The sequence below is a fragment of the Photinus pyralis genome, unplaced genomic scaffold (genome assembly GCF_008802855.1).
Source record: "Photinus pyralis isolate 1611_PpyrPB1 unplaced genomic scaffold, Ppyr1.3 Ppyr1.4_LG8, whole genome shotgun sequence".
In the NCBI taxonomy this organism is placed as follows: domain Eukaryota; kingdom Metazoa; phylum Arthropoda; class Insecta; order Coleoptera; family Lampyridae; genus Photinus; species Photinus pyralis.
In genome coordinates, this window is record NW_022170819.1 from 1,257,741 (window position 1) to 1,279,455 (window position 21,715).

Here is a 21,715-nt window from a genome sequence, read left to right on the forward strand (position 1 = left end):
TGTTTAAGATATGAGAAAAAAAATCTCTGAAGACTGACAGACGGACCGACAAGACCTCTTTCACAGAATGCGCTAAAAATTGATTCAATCGATTATGTTCGAAATTGTTGAACATGCAATTCAATTTTTACCTTTTGTACAACAATGCAAGTGAATACCTAATGGGCAGTTTTGAGTTTTTGAGGGTCTGCAAAGGAGGCACTAAGCAGATTTGTTTCGGTTTAGAATCAGCTATTTCCATAGAGACAGAGTTCAATTTTATTAAATTCGCATACAAATTAATGGGACGTTCTCGGAAATCTTTTGGAATTTTTTCGAAATGTTAGAAGGTTCCCTTGGTTCTACGAGCCTGATTAAGTGTCTTTCCTTTTAAGAATACCCTCTGATATTGTTTTCCATAATTCTTAAAATATGTAGCGCCGATTATCAAAATTAAAACTTGAAAACGAACACTATTAATATTTGTCCGGGAGAATGTTTTAGAACCCTGATACAGATAAAAAGTTTCCGCGGGGGAAAAAAATCAAAAATTTAAATCCAAACCGGCCTCTACCGTTACAGTACCCCCCACCCGTTTGTTTTTAAACGAAGAAAACCTGATGAGATTCGAAAAACAAAATAAAAACGGTACCTTTCCCTAAACATTTTCTAAAATCTAAAGGGACCACCCTAATCAAAAACCTACCCAAAAAACTGAAAACCTAAAAATGACAATCAACTTCTTAACTAGCCCCAACAAATTCTAAAATTCTAAAAAGTTCAATGTCGGAATTCCAAAAAAAACTAGAAAACACTTCACTTCTTCACTTGAATGTTGATTTTACACTACGATCGTTTGATCCTTTTTTCTTCCTTGTCTTCTCTGCAACTGGTTCATCAAATAATTCTTACTTCTTGAAACTATTAAAAATTTTCTTCACTTTGTCTTCATCATTAATTGCCATTCTTCTTATCGTTATCACCATGTTATTCTTCTCTTCTTCTTTAAAAATACCGTAGTATACGCTTCTATTTTTCTGACTAATTTCTTCATCTTCTTGTTCGCCTTCTTCATTACATTCTTGTTCACTCAATAACTTGATCCAACTCTAGTTCTTCTTGAATATTCTTAGTCGTTCTAAATTCTTGTTCTTTCTTGTGGTAACATTGCTTCCTTTTCTTTCTTCCAATAGTCTTGCTTGCTATTCTCTTTTATTGTTTCTTCATAAGTTTTACATTGAATACTTGTGGTCTGATGAAGTCTTCTTGAGCTTTGATTAACCTTTCTTTTAATATTCCTTGTGTCTTCTTCTTGAACTTCTTTCTTAACTTGTTTTAAGTTTAAAATTAAATTATTAATTATATAAATTTCTTGAATTTTAATTTGTTTTACTATTATTACTTTTTTATCTTCTGTAAGTGATTGTTTTCTTTTAAATTCTTGATAATAATTTTGAACAAAATGAAACAAATTTAATTGTTCCTTTCTTTGCATCTTTTGATGGAGTAGTGGACCTCTTCTCCTTCGTAGTTTTCCGACTTTCTGTTTATCTTTGCATTCGATCCCCTCCACTCCTCCTGATTTCTATTTGCCTCGTATCCTTCTCTAGTCTATTGTTTCCGTATCTTCGTTTAATGTAACTCTTCTATTATTTTGTCTGTCATTTTTCGCTTCATGATTTCTTGCATTTGAATTTATCCTCGGTCTTTCTTCTTCATTTGCGACTTGAATTCGTTCTAGAATATTCGTTAATTTCGATATTTCTCCGGATCCTATTAAAATATTTCGATTTCTTTTGGGAAATGACGAGATAAGGCAGCCGCTAGCAATGTTTTTTAATTGGCGGTTGAAGGTCCCCAAGTAACGATCTCCGAGCAACTTCCCGGTACGGTTAATTTTTCCCCCCACTGTACCTTTCGGCACCCTCGTATCTCCACCCCTGTGCATCTCCGGGAAATTTCGAGGACAGATTTGGACTCGGCGACCCCCAACCCCGAGTAACGATTTCCGAGGAATTTCCCGGTGCTGATAATTTTTCGCTCCACTACACCCTCTCTCAATTCCGGTCATCCGGTCAGTTTCGAGGACTTTGCGCCCCCGAAAAGCCCCAAGTAACGATTTCTAAGCGATTTTCCTGCTTTTATAATTTTTTTCTGTCCGTCTGTCCGTGTGTTTAAGTCATAACTCGTGAACGGTTTTGAATTTTTAAATTCTGTTTTCAGTAATAGATAGGCAATGATAAACGGATTAACCGATTTCATTTCGGTGAATACTTGAGGGAAGAATGAACTCTAGAGAGAGAGAGAGGGCTAGGTGAAAACTTGGTAGGTGGAGGGGAACTTGATGCGGGGTGAGAGCAACTGTAGAAAAATATAGCAGCTTAAGAGACAATTAAAAAGGAACTAATCTTGAATTAGGAGAGCTATCCAAAATTGTCTTCCAAAATTTAGAATCTTCTGAATTTTCCAAACAGGACCTTAAAAAAATATTCTTAGAAAAAATTATCTTGGTCAGAAAAGTTTCAGAGAGCTCTTTTTTAGAATTTTTTAAATAATATTTGGAAAATATTCGTAGAAAGAAACATGTTAATGCATTCCTATTATGATCGTAGGATTTTTATCGAAATTTTATTAGAACCTCAACAACACGTTCTTCTTGAAAAACCTTGAATTTCTTTGAAAACTATCGCAAAGGCCATTGTCATCATAGAAATCTTCTGTTCGGAAAAATTTGAGTTTTTTGGAAATATTTTTGGTCCCTGGAAAAATCTTCACTTGAACACCCTAAAAATAATCTTATCTATAAACGCAAACTTCGAAGGAGCCAGAAGATCTGTAATGTCTCAAAGGCGTTGAGTAATTTATGAACGTGTTGCTGAAGAACAGCGACCAAAAAACTTTGCATCCATCCTCAGATTCCGTTAGAAATCGACTAAATTGAGATAACTCGACCTGGAAGTGCTCTCATCATCAGTACATGCGAGATTGATACGAAACTACTCGTACGCATTTCCTTATCACACTCCAATAACCTACCACAATGTGTTTTAAGCTGCGTGTTATCGGTTCTATACATACGGATAATGATAAGACGATAAGACACGCGTGTTATGTTAAAACGCACCTCGCGATGTGATCCTTCCGAATGATGACCCATTACGAAAACCAGCTTGGGGCGTACACCTCCAAGGGGTCTCCATTTGGCAACAAAACAATGGGAAATTGTTGTTTTGCCCGAAGTTATCTAACAGCTTGCAACCTTCAGACATTTGTTATCTGGGGGGGTTTCGTAACGCGATTAAAAGCAAATCCCCGATAAGTAACTCTAACATTACTTAGAATGTTTTGGTAGCACATTTTTCGGCACGTGGCAAAATGTAAATAAGCGAGGACGCAAATAGAAGCTTAAACGTCCCTAAGTAAATATCCCAAGTTTGATACTGTCACACTATTTGATTATGAGACGTCGCGTCACTTTACTTGTATGTGTAATAAGAAAAAGTGTTTTCCCGAGAAATTTTGGTGCAGTGGATTTTTGGTAAAAAAGGAAGGTTGTACACTGTCTTTTTTTGAGCCCCGAAGAAAAAATTGTCTCAGATCGACCCGGAAAAAAATTTTCTTATAGAATGTGGCCTGTAGAATCCATAATTTCAAACAGTTCCAAGATTGGGCTACTAGTTCAAAAGTTACAGCCCTGGTTCACTAGTCGAAGTAGGTGTACGATTCACTCGAAGTCATCGAAGTACTACAGTAGAATTAGGATTTGATCTGGACATTTATTACTAACCGGGCCCTTTTGGAATATATTTGGACACCTTTCAGGATGACGCATAAGAATGTCGGACCAGTTTGGGTGGGGGGCGGGGGAGGTTATCGCCCACGGATATAGTTTCAGTCGTAACGTTTCTAATTGACATATATAGGGTGGTCCAAATTGGACACTTTTTTATGGAAACACCCTTTCTTGAAGAGGTAGCAAAAAGACAAAATCACTGACGTAACCAGAATTCAGCTATCACTAATTGTTTGGCCGGTAGAGTGCGTTTCTCGTCGATTTCCTTAATGCCCCATAACTTTCTTATTATTAATTTTGGCAAAATCTTTCTTGGAGCAGTATTACGTTGAATCCATTGCGATGCACAGGGTGCTTCATTTTTCCTATACGACCCTAAACTATATTTTTTCATGTGGACAACCTTACATATTTTGGAGTTTTTGAAAAGAGCGTAAAATTTCCTAAATTATAATTTATCACTTATTATATTATTTGCAATATTGCATTTTATACATTAAAATGTTTTTATTGCAGGCATCTAAGTTTCCATGGCGAATAAAAGATGGCAGGATTGTTTAAAACGGCAATTTCTTGGTTACGTGTGTTATTTATTTATATATTATTTGTTTTATTCGCACGTGTTTTCACGTTCTTTGTTTTTGGTGTGTTATTTTAAATTAAAAATATTTGGAAACTAATAAACATTTTGAAATAAACAAGAAATTGTCTTTTTACACAATCCAGCCATCTCTTGTTCGCCATGGAAACCTAGATGTGTGCAATAAATATATTTAAATATATAAAGTGCATATATATAAAATACCTATAATATATAAAAATATAACAAGTGATACATTCAAAGAAATTTTTCGTTTTTTTTTTCAAAAACTTCAAATTCTATAGGGTGGTCCACATGAAAAAATAGAGTTTTGGGACGTATAAGAAAAACGAAACACCCTGTATAAAAACTGTGCATCGCAATGGATTCTACATAAAAAAGTGCTCTAAGAAAGATTTTGTCAAAATCAATTACCTCTAATAAAAGAAAGTTCATAAGAAAGTGTCGAATGTAGACAACCCTGTACATACTAAGAATAGTCAATTGGGAGATACAAGGTTAGGTCATCTTTTTCTGACTTCCAACATTTTTGAATGAACTGTATATTTTTCTTTCAATTTTAAGGGAGGTAGACGAGGGATAGATAGATGGACAGACGAACCATCAGATAACAAGATTTTTTTTCTTTCTAGGGAATACAACAGTACCTAATTGTTTAATGAGGTACCTATCTGCGATTCATCTAGTATTATTTATTTGTTTTAGTTTATTATTTTTTTAGAACATATTGTTATTTTTTGTCTGTTTTTGTGTATATCCAATGATGAACGTGGAAATAAAAGTATCTATCTATCTATCTAATTTAGAAAGAAAAAAAATCATCAGATAAGAGGAATTTTTTCTTTCTAAATTCCCTAGAAAGAAAAAAATTTCTCTTCTCTGATGGTTTTGTCCCTCTGTTCGTCTGTCCATCTATCCCTCGTCTACCTGGAGAATGAAATGAGAGAGCGATGTCAAACCTTGACAAATTGATTTCTACGAGTGCAATGATTAGTACCATCATTGAGTAATTAAATCACTCGACGGTACCATTGAATATGAGCCGGATTAAAAGTTCAGTTTTCGAATGCGAACTGAGTGATAGATTCCCCTCCTGAAAATAATCGTATGCGATTCTTCAACGTGGAATGCGTGACCCTGCGGAAGATTCAAATTCGATGGGTGCTGCCTAATCCTAATCGAAGGTTATGTGGGAAGGGGCTAAAGGTCCCCTTATTCCTTCGGAGATGTATTGAAATAATTAGGAAGGCACACACAAAGACCCAGCACTCTCCAATTAATAATAACACATAAGGTTGGCAAAGCAAAATTTCCAGACCGATGCATAAAATAATAACTTGGAGTACTATGAGAGGGGGGGGGGGAACATTTAATTTTTTAGTGCACAACTTTTTTTGTGTAGGAAGAGGGACTTGCGTCGTAGTATTGACCTACTTTTTTATTTAGAATTTTTTTACTTTTTCAAAAAAGCTTCCATTAGAAAGTGACCACCCTGTACATACTAAGAATTGTCAATTGGAAGATCTTTTTCTGACGTCCAACATTTTTTGTCCAATGCAAAACCAACGTCAGGGTTCGCAAATGGTCTCTTTTTTAGACATTATGGTCTCTTTTTTCAATGCTGGTCTCTAAAAGTCTCTATTTTTCATATTTGGTCTCTAAAGTCTCTAAATTTTGCATGTTAAAAAAGTATAATTCATAACTGATAAACCGCAGAAATTCTACTGTACATTTTTAGCGCATTTTTTAAGAATTAAAAAAAATGCGTTTTGTCCGTCCGGACCCACTTCTGCCGTTTCGAACTACTTCTAGGAGAATGGTCCTAGAGTCCTGGAATTCTTTGCAGTAGGTAGCCTATACCTTGAAGGTGTGCCAGACGGCCACCAAATTCTCTGTCTAAAAGGGGGGCCCCCCCACGAATTATTTCCTGAGATACTGTTTTTGAAAGTGAAATGTGCATAACTTTTACATACGACAACCAATTGGTCTCAACGAAAGGAACCGTGTTCTACCAACTATACTGCCCTTCTTCTGTCCTCTTATCAAAGTACGGGGTGGAGGGGCAGGGGGGGGGGGAATTAGTTTTGTCCTTCATGGTACTCTAATGAAAGGTCTCAACGAAAGGAATTAATTTCTATCAACCATAGCCCTCCTCCTCGACCTCTTATCGCGATCGGGTATATTCCCTTATACCTCGAGAACGGATTGTCGGAAGAGGGTACTCACAAAGGGCGATTGGGACGTCTGCAAGACGTGAAAAAAAATGCGTTTTATCCGTACAAGAGTTGTGCACAATTTATGTTTAGATATATTGCCGTTTATGTATCTCATCTATTACAAAATAAATATTTTTTGCTTAATTTTGTATGGAAATTGGTTCTCAAAGGTCTCTAATGGTCTCTATTTTTAAATATGTAATTAGAGACCAAGTCTCTATTTTTTTGCTAAAATCAGTTGCGAACCCTTCAACGTGCATTTTGAGGTTTTTCTTGCATTTTTGGGGGAATTTGTGATGGTTTTGTCCCTCTGTTCGTCTTGTCCATCTACCCCTCGTCTAAAACTCGAGAACGAAAAGAGAAAGCGATGTCAAACCTTGACAAATCGATTTCTACGAGTACAATGATCAGTACCATTGAATATGAGCCGTATTAAAAGTCCGGTTTCCGAATGCGAGCCGAGGGGTAAAAAATACCCCTACTGAAAATAATCGTATGCGATCATGTTTGAATTCGGGGTACTTCTTTACGGAGTCGTATAATGATATTATCCAAAACAAGTTGTAAATCAGCATATGCATGATTAAAGCGCATTTTTGGTAATGCAGGTCAGTATTTTAGTAGCGAAGTTTAAAATTATCGATCTCACGAGTAATTTTGGCTGCGTTAAATAATTGATTTGATTTAATTTCAATTGAGGGTACGTCTTTATTTTGAAACAAATCACAAAGTAAATAATAAGTTTTTATACTGGTAGCGCTATTTAACGGTAAAATTATAGCACCTCCGAAACCCATATCGAAATTATTTTCTTCAATTATCGATCTCACAAGTAATCTAACTCAAAATAGACTAGTGCCTGCACATCTACACTATAGCAGAAAGCTTTTAGTGAAAATTTGAATTCTCTAGCTATTGTAGTTGTTGAGATCTCACGCGGACAGCCGGCCTGCCAGCCATAACGAATATAATAGCGTATTTTTTTCAAAAATGCGCTAAAAATTGACTTTACAAGGTCGTGTGTAGTAAAAATTAAGATATAAGGGTAGTTTTGTCTAACCCTATATGTGTTTCAATTGAAATGCGAGAATTCCTTTCTTTTGACGCAATGGGAAATATTGGAACTTTTTCTAAGATTTTTGGAAATCACCAATAATCTAATGGAAACCCCATAAGATTGCGCCAATTATCGGTTTTATAATCCGAAATTTGAGAGAATATCATAAGACGCAGGAGAATAATCGATGGATTTGCATTTAGGAATGTTGTCACACGATAAATCTTTACATCCGAATATATATTTTCGCATTTCCTTCCGTTTTCCGCCCGTCGCGCTTTATCGCGACGCCTTTAACTTTCGCTTTTGCACGCGACGAGTGCTGGCGATTTTCAAAATCACAGACCGCCCATTATATTACTTAATTATCGACCCAGATTAAGAGAGCAACATAAAAATAGTAATTATTCATAATTGCTCGCGATTAGCTAACATAAAAAAATATCCTCTATTCTCATTTCTTTAAGATGCGCGATTGCGAAACAGTTTCGCCATTATTTTCCGTCGTCGTTTCGCCGAATTAATTATCCCGCATCCGCGCTGATTGGGGGGTGGATTTTTCGTTTCGGACTAATCTTAACGTAAAAAAATAACCTTGAATGAGAAAGTGTAGTCCTTATCGTAAAGTCAAACACGCGCATCTACTCGTTTTGTATAAAAAAAGAAAAAATAATCGAACGTTATCAAAAATGGTTCAATTGTGGAAAGTGTTTTCGTTGCAGATGACTTTGCCAGTACGTTTATAAGTGTGAGTGAATTAGCAATGTAACGCGTGATAAAATCAAAAATCGACGTGGAAACTAATGAAGTTTTCAAGTGGACGAAGTTCCTTTTCCGCTCCGCAAAAAGTGATACTACAGTAAACAGAATAGGTAGTAGCTAAGGATGCTGGAAGTTGTAGAGATGAAAACATTGCAGGTTTTATTGCGGTATTGATTATAAAATCAATAAAATATGGCCCAGCGAAACGAAACGGGAAAAATAGCTGATTCACACAAGTCTGTATTTATTCTATGAGAATTAAAATGTTCATGCGCAGCTCTATAACCTCAGCCCGCGAAGAACGTAATGATTTTTTGGGGGGTAAATTGGTGGGAGGAGGGCGAAGGGGCGCTCATTAGCTTACGAATATGCAATTTTGATCTTTCGTTATTTGCGATCGTGGATTTTTTCGCATTTTTTTGCGAAAAATTTCGAAAAAACGACGCCGGACGCACGCACCGCGCGCGTCTAGCTCGCCCCGCGGGCGTCGATTGATCGAAATTGAATAAAATTTGATTTTTTTTATTTTGACATTTTTAATTGCGGGCCTGTACTCGTTATTCTGCGCATTTTCATTCGCCGCGGAGGGGTGGGCGGCACGCACTATTTTTTAGTGCTGGCTTATTACGGCAGATGTCTCATAGCCATGTCCCAATAAAGAATAACCGGGCCGTCATTTTTTGCGCGTTTGTATTTTTAATATTCGCCGAGTTGCGGTGATGATCTGACGTTTGTGCTGTGGTGCAGTGCGTGAGTTTGAATCTCCCGGAGGACTCGACTGGTTTCGTATTTCGCGGTCAAGTGTGCCGTGGACGCGGCGTCTGTCACTTGTGCATCGCGGCGCACCGCCGCCTGCTGCGTTGCATCGATGCACCGGCTCTTGAAAAAAAAAATTTTAAAAATGGATTTGGCTGAAAAAATCGACAAATAAAATTTATAAATGAGAGCGTCTCGGATTCTCAGGTAATTTGTCTACCTTTCAGCCGCCTTGCGTGCGAATAATTAAAGAAGCGCGAAATCTTGTCACATGTCTTTTGTGTACATTTTACATATTGCATGTTGATGTTTTGTTTGGTCTGACATGTGTCATTTCATTAAGCCGGCGAGCGTCATCGTGTAGTACGATGCTAGTTTAATAAACACGGAATTAACATACCGACGCCGAGCGTCGCGGCGCATTCGAACTTTGCTGCTCCTTTACGTCATAATTTTTTTACCGGTAGCCATATTCGCACATTTCCCCACCCCTTGTAGTAAATAGCCAATGGCTTTTTTATACAATTTATTTTTAATGATCGAGCAGAGACACGAACCTTTCCCGCTGCTGATTTCTACATTATTTTTCCCGTTCCTGTAAATTTTTTTCGCATTTCCTTCTCCCAATTTCTGTTTGTTTACACAAATTTCCTACGTAAATATAACGTATCGATCGTACATTATGTATTCGTTTACGTTATGCGTAAGTTTTTTTTTGGCGATTTAATTAATTTTTTCTTTCTCTTTTTGTTACAGGTGAACATTTATTACAATGGTAGATACGCAACACTTCTGTTTACGTTGGAACAATTACCAGAGCAGTATAACCTCAGCATTCGAAAACCTCCGTGACGATGAAGACTTCGTTGATGTAACTTTGGCTTGCGATGGAAAAAGTTTAAAGGCTCACCGCGTCGTTCTGTCAGCCTGCAGTCCGTACTTTAGGGAGTTATTAAAGGTAAGACGTGCTCTTAACCTTCACGATCCTGCTCCATTAACTTAAATAGCACGCACGTATGCTCCAATTTACTTCATCTGGTCGAAAATGGACAAATTCCAAAAATTTGGTCCACGTTACTATAGTAGCTTTGTAGGGGTTGTCATGGAAGCGGAAGTGCGAGTGATTCTGCGCCTTCATTGAATATTTTTCAATTTATAAAATATGTGTCGTGGCATTCCTGGAGATGCGTATTTCGGCACATTTTCACTTTGGAGTAGGTACGCTTTATCGACTATGTAATTGGGCGAAAACAAAGGGAATAATAATTACGCTCTTTTCGCTGAATTAACTTAAAATGAAGTAAAACGGATTTTTCCTGTTTTTTTTAGTGCACAAATAATTTATTTTTGTATCTTTATGTACTCCTTTTGAGATAACGTTTGCCGAAGGGGACATTCCCCATGAAATCATTGCAGCCGTTTGAAATTAATTTGATTAATTTGAAATCACTTCAAATGACCACTGCAGAACGCTCTTAAAATTTCAAATTTAATTGAATCTGTTCCATAATTTTCGAAATTTCGTTTTCCTCCTAATTAATTAAACAACAAACACTTAAGTTAAATAAGTGGATTACGTGCAATTTGCAACGTGCACACTTCGGCATTTTAAGCGCAATGATTGAGAAATGAGTAATTTTCATTTCCAAGGGGGTGTTGCACTAATTTCGTGTTACTCATGTTACAGTTTGGGAATCCTTGACTTTGTAAGATCGCGATTAAGGATATTCTCTAGTGTGATATTATTTTGAAATATAAGTTTCGGAAGACCGTTTCACATTCCGAAATTTTAAGGCTTGCGGGCTTGAAGGATTTAAAAATTCCAATGCGATTAGATTTTTTTCCGGTTGTAGTACTTAATTACCGTATACTAAAGTAGTAAAAGTAATTAAAACTTTGGGAGTCTAGAGAACACTTCTCGAAATACAAAAACATTTTCCCAAAATCCTTCCAGAACTGACGTAATTGTCCGAAATTCCATGCGAAATCCAAATTTTAAACCGCGAACATTCTTACATCATTAAATTACCAAGTGTAAGCAAATACGAGAAAGTATGGTGAAGTAATATGCGGAAGTACCGGGTGGTCAAATAAGTTGTACTAAAAAATATAAAGCGTTACCATAACATTTTGTTATTTTGTGTTCGAGATAAGAGGGCCACTTCAATAGCTCTTTTATTCGTCAAATATAATTTTCACAGGTGACAACTGACATTACGATCTTTCCGATCGCATATTGAAACTTCCGGTATCATTTCCGGTTTAATCAGAATTGGAGGAAACTTTTTGTTTTTCCGATGCACTGCCCATGTTTTTTTAAAGATCTATGAAAATTTACTGTTCGCATTAAAATATGCATATGATATACACAAAAATGGAGTAATGATTCAATAAGTATTTAGAAAACATGAAATCTAGCGTGCTAAAAAAACGTAGGCGTTGTATTTGAAAAACAGAAGTATCGATTTCCGGTTAGACCGGAAGTGACACTGGAAATGCCAATTTGGCATCGGATATATCGTGAGGCCGCATAAGTTATATTTGACCATTTTTTGTAACAGCTATGGAGGTGACCCTTTATCTGGAACACACTGTATACAATGTGTAACCGAAACTAAGCCCACTCTGTAAGTTTGACAAAATTGTAGTGGGTTATTACCATTATGAGCAAAAACACTGTAAATAGTGTTATCCTATCACTTCCTGTTCAACCGTGGATCATTGAATGGTTTTTTTCTCTAAAGTTTTCATGCGAATTTTAATGCTAAACATTTCTGGATGGGAATGTAGTACTGGGGGGGTCTGGGGGGTATTCCCCCAGTAAACGAAAATTAGTTATCTTTTTTTCTACAATCATCCACTATCATTTCTATACCCATACGGGGAATACCAGGTTTTCTCGTATTGGTAAACGTAATATTTTATGATAGTTTTTGTCTTCAAATACCCTCTACTTTCCCAAAATATTGTCCATTCTTCCTGGGACACCCTGTGTAAAGACGCGTTATTAAAATTTCGAAATTTCAGGGCACTTGCTGTTAAACCGGTGATAGGCGAATACTATTTGCGGCATTCAGTTCGTTTTTAGTCATAATATCATCCACCAAAATTTTATATTCAAAACCGCCAATGCTGGCGGCCTTACTCGGGGGGTCTAATTTGGTTCACACACGGTAGAAATATTGGCAAAATTGAAAATTGTTTTAATTTTCATATGAGCACGTCTAGGGGTTGAAACGAACACGTAAAAATCAGGAACTTTGCAAACCAAATGCCCTTGTATTTTTAGTTTAAACAAACGCTTTCACAATGGCAAATTTTTAAAAATCGTTCTAGGAATTTTACTAGGTAACTTTCTGCAAGCTTAAGAAACGTAGGTGTTCCTGAAACTGTTATGATTTTCCGAATTTTTATAGAAAAAACCCTTCGAACCCTTGGAAACACAAAATCAATTTAAAAAAACAGAAATATTGAGTGTACTGCAAAAGATACACCCTTCTCAAGCTAAATGAGAATAATATCAGTTAGAAGGTACTTAAAAAAAATCTTAATCTCAAAATTACGAGGGGTGACATTTGTATGTGCAGTCAGAGGGTTGCTTGAAGAACATGTAGCCAAAATTAATTTAAGAAACAGAAATATTTGATGCATTGCACAGTTACACCCTTCCTAATACGAATGAGAATAATCAGTAAGGCCGAATTCCAAAAAAAATTCAAAATCGGGAGGGGTTACATGTGTAGATGCAGTAAGAGGGTTGATTGTAGACTATTAATACTAATACTACTAATCAAAATAAATCAAATAAAAAAATATTTGGTAGACTACGTACAATTCTCAATACAAATAAGAATAGACTGTTTGAAACCAATTTATCACGGAGGGACGGACAGAAAGTTCAAACGACCAAAATTTACTCGGTTAGTCTCTGGATCATTGTCTCTACTTATTACTGAAACTAGAATTGGAAAATTCGAAACCGTTCCCGAGTTGTCATGTACACAGACGGACGGACAGAACGTCCTAATGACCAAAATTTAATCAATTACTCCTTTTATCATTGTTTACCTATTACTAAAAACAGAAATGGAAAATTCGAAACCGTTCGCGAGTTATCATGTACACAGACGGACGGACGGACAGAAAGTCCTAATGACCAAAATTTGATCAATTACTCATTTTACCATTGTCTACTTAATACTAAAAACAGAATTGGAAAATTCGAAACCGTTTCCGAGTTATCATGTACACAGACGGACGGACAGACTGTCCTAATGACCAAAATTTAATCAATTACTCCTTTTACCATTGCCTACTTATTACTAAAAACAGAATTGGAAAATTCGAAACCGTTCGCAAGTTATCATGTAGGCAGACGGACGGACAGAAAGTCCTAATGACCAAAATTTAATCAATTACTCACTTGACTTTACTGAAAACAGAATAATTCGAAACCGTTCACGAGTTACACATACGGAGGGACAGTCCAAAATCATGAACGAGCCGGACCGCTCATTAATAACCAGTAAAATTTAAAAAAAATCTTGATGTCTAAATTGCGAGCAGTGCCATTTAAATTTTTTCAGCAAAGTTTACAGGGAGTTTCAAAAAACCTTGTCGGAAAAACCTTTTAGGAACCGTAGAAATATTAATTAAAATACTTTAGGCATTTTTTTAATATTTAGTATGTACGTCTTTCTAAAAATTGTATTAAGAAAAAGTAGAGTCTCAGAAACAGAATTTTTTGGAAATTTTTGCTAAGGAGCTTTGTAAAAAATCTTTCTTTTTGAAATACTTTTGTATCTTCTTCATTTTTGTATTCTTTTGATCGTGAGGAAAGTTCTTGTCTCTCATTTAGGAAATTTCTGTGAAATATGTAGGAAATGGACGAAATTAGAGGAAGTTTTGGGAAAATATCAGGGAATTTTGGGAAAATAGGTGGAAATTGTAGGGAAATAAAAGGTTTCTATAAAGAAGTAACACTACTCATTTCACGTTGATTCCGAAAAAATTTTGTGTAAATGTGGAGAAATTTATCGCAATGCTAGAAATGTTGAGGAAATTATAGGACATAGGGGCAATGAAGGAAATCTGTCAACTAAAATAAGTCGTAACCAGCTCTGAGGGAAATTATTGTCTCTCAAATAGGAACGTTTGAGGAAAAGCTGAGAAACACGTAGGGAATGGGCGAAATTAGATGAAATTTTGAGCAAATATTACGACATTTTGGGGAATTTCAAAGGAATGGAGAAATATTAGGAAAATTTGAAGAAATAAGAGGAAATTCTGAGGAAACTTTAAGGAAATAAAAGGTTTCTATAGGGAAGTAACGAAATTTTGTGTAAATTGGGGGTAATTTAAGGCAATGGCAGAAATGTTGGGGAAATTATAGGAAATAGGGGCCCTTTTTAGGCAATAAAGGAAATCTGTCCACTAAAATAAGTCGTAACCAGATCTGAGGGAAATTATTGTCTCTCAAATAGGAAAGTTTGAGGAACAGCTGGGAAACACGTACGTAGGTAATGGGCGAAATTAGAGGCAATTCTGAGGAAATATTACGACAGTTGGGGGAATTTCAAAGTAATGGGGAAATATTAGGAAATTTTGAAGAAATAAGAGGAAATTCCGAGGATATTCTGAGGCAATTTTATGGAAATGCAAGGTTTCTATAGGGAAGTAACGAAATTTTGTGTAAATTGGGGGTAATTTAAGGCAATGGCAGAAATGTTGGGGAAATTATAGGAAATAGGGGCACTTCTTAGGCAATAAAGGAAATCTGTCCACTACAATAAGTCGTAACCAGATCTGAGGGAAATTATTGTCTCTCAAATAGGAAAGTTTGAGGAAAAGCTGAGAAACACGTAGGGAATGGGCGAAATTAGAGGAAATTCTGAGGAAATACTACGACATTTTGGGGAATTTCAAAGTAATGGGAAAATATTAGGAAATTTTGAAGAAATAAGAGGAAATTCCGAGGATATTCTGAGGAAATTTTAAGGAAATGCAAGGTTTCTATAGGGAAGTAACGAAATTTTGTGTAAATTGGGGGTAATTTAAGGCAATGGCAGAAATGTTGGGGAAATTATAGGAAATAGGGGCACTTCTTAGGCAATAAAGGAAATCTGTCCACTAAAATAAGTCGTAACCAGATCTGAGGGAAATTATTGTCTCTCAAATAGGAAAGTTTGAGGAACAGCTGGGAAACACGTAGGTAATGGGCGAAATTAGAGGCAATTCTGAGGAAATATTACGACAGTTGGGGGAATTTCAAAGTAATGGGGAAATATTAGGAAATTTTGAAGAAATAAGAGGAAATTCCGAGGATATTCTGAGGAAATTTTAAGGAAATGCAAGGTTTCTATAGGGAAGTAACGAAATTTTGTGTAAATTGGGGGTAATTTAAGGCAATGGCAGAAATGTTGGGGAAATTATAGGAAATAGGGGCCCTTTTTAGGCAATAAAGGAAATCTGTCCACTAAAATAAGTCGTAACCAGATCTGAGGGAAATTATTGTCTCTCAAATAGGAAAGTTTGAGGAACAGCTGGGAAACACGTAGGTAATGGGCGAAATTAGAGGCAATTCTGAGGAAATATTACGACAGTTGGGGGAATTTCAAAGTAATGGGGAAATATTAGGAAATTTTGAAGAAATAAGAGGAAATTCCGAGGATATTCTGAGGAATTTTTAAGGAAATGCAAGGTTTCTATAGGGAAGTAACGAAATTTTGTGTAAATTGGGGGTAATTTAAGGCAATGGCAGAAATGTTGGGGAAATTATAGGAAATAGGGGCCCTTTTTAGGCAATAAAGGAAATCTGTCCACTAAAATAAGTCGTAACCAGATCTGAGGGAAATTATTGTCTCTCAAATAGGAAAGTTTGAGGAACAGCTGGGAAACACATAGGTAATGGGCGAAATTAGAGGCAATTCTGAGGAAATATTACGACATTTGGGGGAATTTCAAAGTAATGGGGAAATATTAGGAAATTTTGAAGAAATAAGAGGAAATTCCGAGGAAATTCTGAGGAAATTTTAAGGAAATGCAAGGTTTCTATAGGGAAGTAACGAAATTTTGTGTAAATTGCTGGTAATTTAAGGCAATGGCAGAAATGTTGGGGAAATTAAGGGAAATAGTGACAATTTTTGGACAACGAAGGAAATTTTCACCCCCTAAAATAAAGTTGAGTTCCAGAATATCTTCAGTAAACTTCAACTGTCAATTTTTGAAAATGCTGAAATGCTTTTGCTGTCCTTCGAAACCGTTTTGGGGATGAAATAATTTTCTTGTCTTTTTAAAAACCTTATCGAACTACGCCCCTTTCCTAACTTCGTGTCAACGAAACTGCTAAAACTCTAGCGTTTGATATGGTGGGTGTCCAAACACCACTAATTTGGATTTGGTCATTCCTACTACCTTTGGTAAATTATTTCTAAAAAAATAAAGCTTACATTTTTAAAATTCTGGCAGAATGCCCAAACACAAAATGTCAATTTTCAAAATCGCTTTAGGAAGTGGATTTTTTGGAATTAATTGTATTCCTGGGGTATTATTTGATATTATTAGATTTGATTGTTCATAAGAGCTTTAAGTAAACTTCACTATGGTTCTGCCAGATTTATTCTCGACGTGATGGATTTAAAGAGCCCTATAACGATATAAGATATTCTAATTACTAATTTAACGTCGATTACTTAAGAGATTATCGCGCATACGAAAATAATTCCGTCCAAATTGACCGCAAAACGCCTACCTATACATATCAAATTAACTGGAGAGTGTTGTTTTGCCACTATAATGAAATTTTAGTGAAGGTATCATGTCCCTACTCCCTCGAGGCGCGAATTCAAAGGCGTCGGCCGCCGTTGTAAAGAGGTCATTAACGCAAATTATTCCTGAACGTGTTACGTTTGCGAATTGCCACATTTAGCGTATGCAAGTGCATGGCTTCCGAAAGTAAGTCGAAACTTTCGTTCGAATTGGTGATTTGACATCAGCTTCAGTCAGAGGTCCACAAATATTCGTCACGAGGTTTCCAAAAATTTGCTTGAATGATGCATCTATTTTGATAAGTTTACTTAGCTAATAATAAACAAAATGGACCTTTAATTAGCAATGTCTTCGTATAAATAGAAATTTAGCCTACATGAGTCGGTACTTAGCCTCAAAATAGACTACAGAGATACTGAAATTTACTTACATTCGCCAAATTCAAAGCATTCAAAAATACGCTGGAAATGTAGGTTATAATGAAAAATTATGATTATGTATTGATTTCGTACAAAAACTCTAACCCAAATGTGAAAATGGCATAGTGACTAATAGGTAAAGTAATAAGCAATTTTTCAGGACAAATTTTAGAAGGACTTTATAATAATAATAATAATAATAATAAATGTCTTTAATAGTACCTATAGGTTACATTACATAGAAGTGTGTACAAAGGGCGAGATTCAGTAATGGAATGAAACATATGTACATACAATTTCTGCTCTTCCATCTAACCCATGTGATTCCGTTCATTAACAGAAAATACAAAGAAGAAAAAATAAAAATAAAAATAATATATCTAGCAAAAAAAAAAACCTCAAATTAAATTGTCAAATATCATTGAGAAGAAGATTGTTCGTGCAATAACCTCGACATGGTAGCTAATCTAAATGTTTTGTAAGGCATGCTTTTGATGTCCATAGCTAGGGAATTATACCATTTGCTGATGTTGTAGGTAAAAGATCTTTCATACATAGCTGTGGCGTGCGAGGGAGGTGTAAGCAAACCTTTGTTTCTCAAATTTAGCGTATGTACATCAGTTCTGTATTTTAATTTGCGGTATAAATAGGTGGGTTGATTATTAACTAAAATTTTATAATACGTGCTAGCAGCATGTCCAACTCTCCTATTATGCATATTTAACCATTTTAGATCGATCAACTTGTGAGTTGTGACTTACATGATCATATTTCCTCATTCCGAAAATCAATCTCACACAACTATTTTGTACTTTTTGCACACGTTTGTTATCAAAACTAGTTAAACAAGGACCATATACTACATCCGCGTGGTCAAATTGTGACAAAACCAAAGAGGAGCAGAGAAGCACACGAGTAGACCGATCCAAGCAATTCCGCATATGATATATCGTTTTAAGCGACGCATAAGATTTTCTAAGACAAGATGAGATATGTGGTGTAAATCTTAGGGCGGAGTCAATATCAACACCAAGATTCCTAACCGTGTCCGCTAGTGGTATCAGAGTCCCACAACAAGTTACCTTGATGGCATTCAAAGACTTGAGTCGATCGGTTTTTTTACCAAACAATATCGCCATGCATTTGGTTGGATTTAACTGTAGACAGTGCTTAATGGAAAACTGTTCAATGTTATGCAAGTCATAATTGATAGCCGCTATTGCTTGTTGTACTTCGGTTGGATAGAAGGATAAATACAATTGAGTGTCATCTGCATAGCAGTGTAATGTAGACGAGGAGGAATATAAGTGCATTTGAGAAATAAAACAACATAGGGCCTAGTACTTTTTTTGGAAATTGCTATTTAATTCGCAGTTTTATCTCTAAAAGTAAATGCAGGCGTTGGTTTTGCTGTAAAGTTAGTTATTTTTCGTAAGTTCATAAATCCGCAGCACAGATACATATAGGGTGCTCACTATGTATGGATATATAGCATATATCTCGGTAAATATCGGCTGTATAGAATATTTTTCTGTATAAAAGTTGGTCCCATAATAACAGCAGCAAATGAGTAACGAAAAACCATTGGATTTTTTTAAATAACAATGTGCCCTTTCATTATACCCATTTGATGTAGATTTTTTGACTTTATTCAATGTTAGCACCCTTATACAAGCAATTACATTTTTTTCAAGGTTTTCGTGATAGGGTAGGGCAGTGGTTCTCAACCCTTAAGTCAATGAGATCCCCTTGTTGGGTTAAGACACGTTTATTTATTTATTTGCCTTTATTTTTGAGTGGGTGGGGTTTCAGCCAAGGCTGTTTCTACCAACCCAACCCATTATACATTTATAAATATCCATGCCTGAACCCGGATTCGAACCAGGGACCCTTAGCACCACAGTCCAGCTTCAACTGAACTGCCCCACACGGGCCCTTCTGCAACCGCACAGGGGGTTAAGACCCATCGGCGGAGAACCACTGCTATAAATCCCTCTGATAATTTTCAGATAATTTTTGGGAGGTATGGACAACTCTCCAGAAAAAAGACAAATTCAATGTGCATTTCCCTACACATATCCAAAGATTCTGGCCCCCAAGTCCACCGGTGCTACATTCTTCCTCAAACCGTTCAACCCTAAAGACTTTCGAGGAAAAGTTTAACTTTTTGGGATGTGATCATGTCTTACTACCCATGTAAGATATAAAAAAGGCAAAAACTGCCAGTTTTAGTTGTTTTTACGTTGGCGTATAGTAATTTTTACCCAAAATCGTCCTGAAACCTTCATTTTCATGCCAACTTTCTGTCAGGAAATTTTAGTTTCCATGACAGAGGCAGAAGAGATGACGTTTCCTACTGTTTGGCACTTTACTGGCCGCATCTGTCACTTTACCGGCCGCATCTGTGTGTTATTTTCCTGACTTTTATCTAAATAACTATAGATCATCGCTTCTGATCCAAAGTTGATATTTTTTAAATGCAACGCCCTGTATATCTTAACGTCAATGTTTTGCATTCTTTTTCATTACATCATTACATTGATGTATCCCAACCCATATTTTTTATATACAGAGTGGCCCAACGAGAAGTATACAGAGGGCTTTTAGGGTATTAAATTTAGAAATTTCGAAAAATCCTCGAACACGTCAATTTTGTATTCGAGGGGGACAACTCTTGGAATACAAATCACGAACCCAAGTCTTCACCCCTTTACGTAGGGAGCTTAACCCCTAAAATTCTAAATGGAATCCTATGGCAAATGTCACATTATTTGAAAGCCAATTTAATCGTGATTACTAATCTGCTTTGCTTTTTACATTCTGTTGATTCGTTCGCATATAAAAGCATAAACGTAACTCCAAAAACTAATTTAGAAGGCAAAAATCGATCGATCGAAACTCAAAATGGCAACTCCAAATGTCATCTAAATTCTGCGAGATTATCAAAGGCGTCCACGTAGGTTAACGAAGTAACAGAAAGAAAAGAGAATATATCAGGAAATAAAAGCCTAAAAGAATGCTTATTACGGTAACCCTAGGGGAAACAAGACCATTTTTGGTGTACACCAAAAATTCAAATTAATTCTCGTTAATTCAAAATAATTCACGTAAATTCATGTTAATTCACGTTTATTCAAGTTAATTCACGTAAATTCAAATGAATTCATCTTAATTCAACCTAATTTACGTTAATTCAAATTTATTCACGTTATTTCAATTGAATTAACGTTAATTCAAATTAATGTACGTTAATTCAAATTGAATCATGTTAACTCACATTAATTCTCGTTAATTAATTCACGTTAATTCAAATTAATATACAGAGGGGCGTACACCAAATATTCAAAGTTGTTTCTATCTAGAATTTTTCCAAGGCAAATTTTTACCAGGACTAGAGTTTGCGAGTAAAATATTCAAACGGCGCATTTTTTCTGTGGACAAATTTTCCAAGAGCGATTTTATCAATCTTAAATTTTCAGGACGAGAATTTTTCCATTTCAAGGGCGATTTTTTTACGTTTTTGGAGACAAGTTTTCCACGCAAGTTTCCGGGAGCGAGTATTTCAGTGCATAAACTTCCAACGCAAATTTTCAAAGACAGATTTTCCCTGGACAATTTTTTGGGGAGCAAACATTCGAAAGATGATTTTTTCAACATTTTCTGTAGATTTTTCTGGACGAATGTTTCAAGGGCAATTTTTGGAGCCTACATTTTCCGTAGGTAAATTTTTCGGAAGCGAATTTTCCCAGAACAATTTTCCTTGGAGTTTTTGGGAGTTAAATATTTCAATATCGACTTTATTCCGTAGGCGAATTTTCTAGGAAAGAAGTTTTCCAAGAAGAACCCTCACGAAAATTGTTGGGGGTGAAATTTTCACGCAAATATTACGGGAGGAAAATTCGTAGAGGCGAATATTCCCTGTATGAATTTACGGGTTGAATCTTACAGGGAAGAATTTGAAAAGACGATTTTTTCATAGCGAATTTGCCTTGTATATTTTTTTCGGAGGACAAGTCTTTAGGGGTCAAATATTTCAGGGGCGATTTTTAGAGCACATCAAATTGTCTGGAAACGAATTATTCACGCAAGTATTCTCGCTAAGGTAGATTTTTACGAGCCTTTTTTTATGAGAGCGAATTTTCAGAAGAATTCTAAGGGCGATTTTTTTCAGGAATCTGCGTACTTTCGAGAAACGAATTTTCTAAATTTTATCAGGACGAGTGTTTGTGGGTCAAATATATTTCAATGGAGATTTTTTTCGAGACTACATTTTCTGGGTGCAAATTTTTCAGGGCACAGTTTTCCAAGAACGATTTTTTCGTGTTTAAATTTGCAGGACAAGAATTTTTCCATAGCGAATTTTCC

At 35.9% G+C, this 21,715-nt stretch overlaps 1 protein-coding gene across 13 annotated transcripts in view; it reads left to right on the top strand.

Moving 5' to 3' along the window:
* The window catches only part of LOC116177573 (broad-complex core protein), a 312,257-nt gene that overhangs the window by 275,894 nt on the left and 14,648 nt on the right, over positions 1-21,715 (top strand). For 3 of the 13 annotated variants that reach the window (XM_031496577.1, XM_031496579.1, XM_031496575.1), the window contains exons 1-2: positions 9,025-9,371; positions 9,921-10,122. In XM_031496577.1, coding sequence (XP_031352437.1) covers positions 9,937-10,122 — 186 coding nt within the window. In that variant the 5' untranslated portion in view covers positions 9,025-9,371; positions 9,921-9,936. The other 10 variants (XM_031496569.1, XM_031496580.1, XM_031496571.1 and 7 more) reach the window with 9 other exon arrangements.